Below are 4003 nucleotides of genomic sequence, written 5' to 3'. Positions count from 1 at the left end.
CGATTTGGTCTTATTGGTTTGGTAAAGTTTGGTTTGTTTACCACACCTCGATCACTCTGTTCTTAATTAGAATCTGGTGGAGATAGTTAAGTATATCGTTTCACTAGTTTTAATGGACGATTCTTTCTTCTTTTGATGAGTTTGATGTCAATTGTTAGGTATACTTTCTTTATTAGGGCTCCATGGACACTATTTCACTTCCTGTTGAACTAATATCTCTGTTTGGTTTAGATATGATCACTATTGCACTTCCTGTTGAACTAATACCTCTCTTTAGTTTAGATATGGTACGTGAATTACATTTTTGTTAAGACTTCCGTATTTGAAATTCAATTTGAATCTCTCTTTTTTTTTTTAAATAAAGGTTAGGATTGCGAAACATCAGGATAGCTTCCAACAACCAATCTTTATTAATTTCAGTTGAATTTATTGAGTAAATAATTTACCACTTATTTACTAGTAATGTTTTTGATAGCCAATTTACCACTTAATGTTAAACTGATAAAAATAATTTAACAGTTATTTATTTCATTTACAAAACTTAAATTTAAAATATTATACCTGATTAGGAAAAATCAAGTAGTATGTATGACTTAAACTGATAAGCATTTATAAGGAAAATTTAGAAATCTTCAATAATTATAATATATATACATACATACATATACATACATATATATATATACATACATATATATATATATATATATATATATATATATATATATATATATATATATATATATATATATATATATATATATATATGAATTTGGAATATCCCTTTTAACACTTTTTTTTAATAAAATTTTGGCTTATGAAAAAAAATGTCTCCAACAATTCTTAAGTTTGAACATTGTGACATATGGCAGGCTTAAATGCTTGCATGATACATGCAGTTTAATAGATATGTATTCTTAACGTAAGAGTTTTATAAAATAAAATAATTATTATTAATATGCTTTAGAATAATTATTATTAAAATAATATAATTTATAACAAAACTTTTTTTCGGATTGTTTAAAAAAAAAAAAAACAAACTAGCGTCTATTAGTATAACCGTACAATTTTAGAAGTTATATGCATGCGCAGGTGGCCATGGACATATCACATTGGACTATTGGAGTTGTCTCATATGTCTCCTGTTGCTTGTTCTCTTCTGTGCTTCTCCACTTGTACTTACCATTAAATTTGGCATTTACTTTCAATCAATCGCCTCCCTCTGTATGCTTTTCCTCACTTCAATTCGTTCCTATCCCTTTAAATAACTTCTCTAGCTCTACATATATAACTAAATACCCTATGCTCAAAGTGAAGAAGAGTCACACTCACACCACTTTGTTTTAGGTTAATATTGTGAAAGAGAGATCATGAGCAAAAGAGTAAGGAGTCCAAGGTTGGAGCTTAGGCTGAACTTGTCCCCACCAAGGGCAGCAGCAACCTCAATTATATCTTCTTCGGAGCTGTCGCCCACAGAGTCATCGATGTCGTCGCCGGTGTCGGTTCAATCGTTGGAGAGCTCGTGTGTATCCTCCGAGGCTGAAGAGACAAGGGCAATGCTTCTCGTGGGCTGTCCTCGGTGCCTCATGTATGTTATGTTGTCGGAGGTTGATCCCAAATGCCCCAAGTGCAAGAGTACTGTGTTGCTTGACTTCCTCAACAACGAGGAAAACAACAATACCAAGAAGAGTAGCAGCGAGTGATGATGAGACATGTGAAGAACAGTAGCTACATGCATCACCGAGAAAAAGTTTGTTTTCTGTTATTGTTGGATTTCCGTTTTTTGGTTAATTAGAGCAGAGATTGGCTTTTTCCTATCTCTGAAGTTTTAATTTTCTGTGAAATTTGGCTGTTTCTTACTGTACGTGTACAAGACAAATTAAGGGAAGAGAATTTAAATTAGTTTTATGCAGGGAATTTTTTTTTCTTTCAGTTTTATCCTTCTTACTAATATATATTTTAGGTTTTGTTCGAATAAATTATTCTAAAAAAAAGAGAAGGAAATAAGAGAACAATTTAAATTAAACTACTTTTCTATAAAATTAAAATTAATTTATGCAGTTTAACTTTATGAAAATTTTCTGTTGACTTCTAAAAATTTATTTTAATTTATGTATTATAAAACAACTTTAGCACTACTTCAAAAGTATTTTTTACAATGGTTTTGAGAGATTTTTTATAATGGTTTTCAACTAGTTGTCGTCGTAAAAAGTCAAAATTTTTTATGACGATTTTTAAACTGTTCTAAAAGGATATAATTTCTAAGACAATTATGTTTCATAATTGTCTTAAAATATCTTTTTTTAAAAATTTAAAAAATACAAATTTTAAGATAGTTTTTTAAAAAATTATCTTAGAAGGTTTTTGAATGAAATTAATTTAATTTACTTTCTAAGAAGGTTTTTCGAAAAACCATCCAGAAAATCATCTTAAAAAGTTTACTTTCTACGTTTATTTTCTCAAAATAAAAGGTTTATTTTCTAAGACATTTTTTGAATCAACCGTTTTAAAATGTCTTTTTAAAAAAATTGAAAAAATTAAGGATTTTAAGACGATTTTTTTTGAAAAATCATCTTAGAATATCATTTTTTTTAAAAACAATTGAAACTGTCTTAAAATGTTTTTTTATTAAAAAATAATAATTAATTTCTATTCATAGCCACATGCTATTTCAATTTCATATATTCTTATGGTCATACATTTTACATCACAAGTTTCATAAATGCTAAAATAATAATAATAATAATAATAATAATAATAATAATAATAGAATTATTATTCATAAGATTGGTGGTGAAACATACTGGAATAAGCTAAAATGATATAGGAAAATCATAAGCCTAAATAAAAACCTTCCATACATTTTGCATTCATGCACTACTAGAAAGAATGATTTTAACATCGTTTTTTTAACAAAATCGATGTTAACAAAAATGTGATGACATACTCGTAAATAACATGAGGTCGTTGACATTGGTTTTTAGAAAACCAATGTTGTGTTTTAACCCAAATAAATAAAAACCCAAACCTTTTTCGCGGTCTTTGTTCAATCCCTAAATCCTTCACCAAAGCTCACTACTCTCACCATCGTACCCTCACTCATGACGATCCTCAGCCTCACCAGTGTCACTTGCGACGATCCTCAGCCCATTGCGTCGCCATAGCTGCAAGGCATTGCCCGCTGTTTTGTTATGTCTTTCCCGTCGCTTTGCCCATTGTTTTGTTCTTTCTTTCTCCCTACTCATTATTGCTCAAGTTCCTTTATGCTCTTTCATGGTTGTCTTTGCTCTTTATTTTGTTCCTTTTGTAGATTATTATGTCCTTACTGCTCACGAGTCCTCCTTTGCTTCTTGTTTTTGTTTTAACCCAAATAAATAAAAACCCCAACCCTTTTCGCGGTCTTTGTTCAATCCTTAAACCCTTCACAAAAGCTCACTACTCTCACCATCATACCCTCACTCATGATGGTCCTCAGCCTCACCAGTGTCACTCGCGACGATCCTCGGCCCACTGCGTTGCCATAGCTGCAAGGCATTGCCCGCTGTTTTGTTCTGTCTTTCCTGTCGCTTTACCCATTGTTTTGTTCTTTCTTTCTCCCTACTCACTATTGCTCAAGTTCCTTTATGTTCTTTCATGGCTGTCTTTGCTCTTTATTTTGTTCCTTCTGTAGATTATTATGTCCTTACTGTTCACGAGTCCTCCTTTGCTTCTTGTTGTGGTAGAAAAGGGAGGAATGTATAGTAGAGCAAGCATGAAGGCGCGCTCTGAGTTCAAAAGGTGAGGAGCAATCACCTAGTGTTCATGAGTTCTTTTGATTTAAGGTATTTTTGTTTGATGATGCTTTGTGACTGTGAGTGTGATTGGTTGGAATTTTGTTGTTTGTTGTGTTACTGTTGATGAATTCCATTCTTGTATGACTATGGCTATAGCTTTTTTTATTCTACATGTACTCCAAAGGCTAAACTCAGTTAAACTTATTGCAACTTGTGTTCTAGTGCTCATT

At 31.3% G+C, this 4003-nt stretch overlaps 1 protein-coding gene across 1 annotated transcript; it reads left to right on the top strand.

Annotated features, from left to right (window-relative positions):
- Nucleotides 1-1103: 1103 nt before the first annotated feature.
- Nucleotides 1104-1902, top strand: LOC100775986 (protein GL2-INTERACTING REPRESSOR 1). The gene has a single exon (XM_003538050.5). The coding sequence runs from the start codon at nucleotides 1371-1373 to the stop codon at nucleotides 1701-1703; it is 333 nt and encodes a 110-aa protein (XP_003538098.1). The 5' UTR covers nucleotides 1104-1370; the 3' UTR covers nucleotides 1704-1902.
- The last annotated feature ends 2101 nt before the right edge of the window (nucleotides 1903-4003 follow it).

Source organism: Glycine max, chromosome 11 (assembly GCF_000004515.6).
Source record: "Glycine max cultivar Williams 82 chromosome 11, Glycine_max_v4.0, whole genome shotgun sequence".
NCBI classification, from domain to species: domain Eukaryota; kingdom Viridiplantae; phylum Streptophyta; class Magnoliopsida; order Fabales; family Fabaceae; genus Glycine; species Glycine max.
The sequence above is the reverse complement of the archived record's forward strand: the minus strand, read 5'-3'. Positions and strand labels throughout refer to the sequence as shown.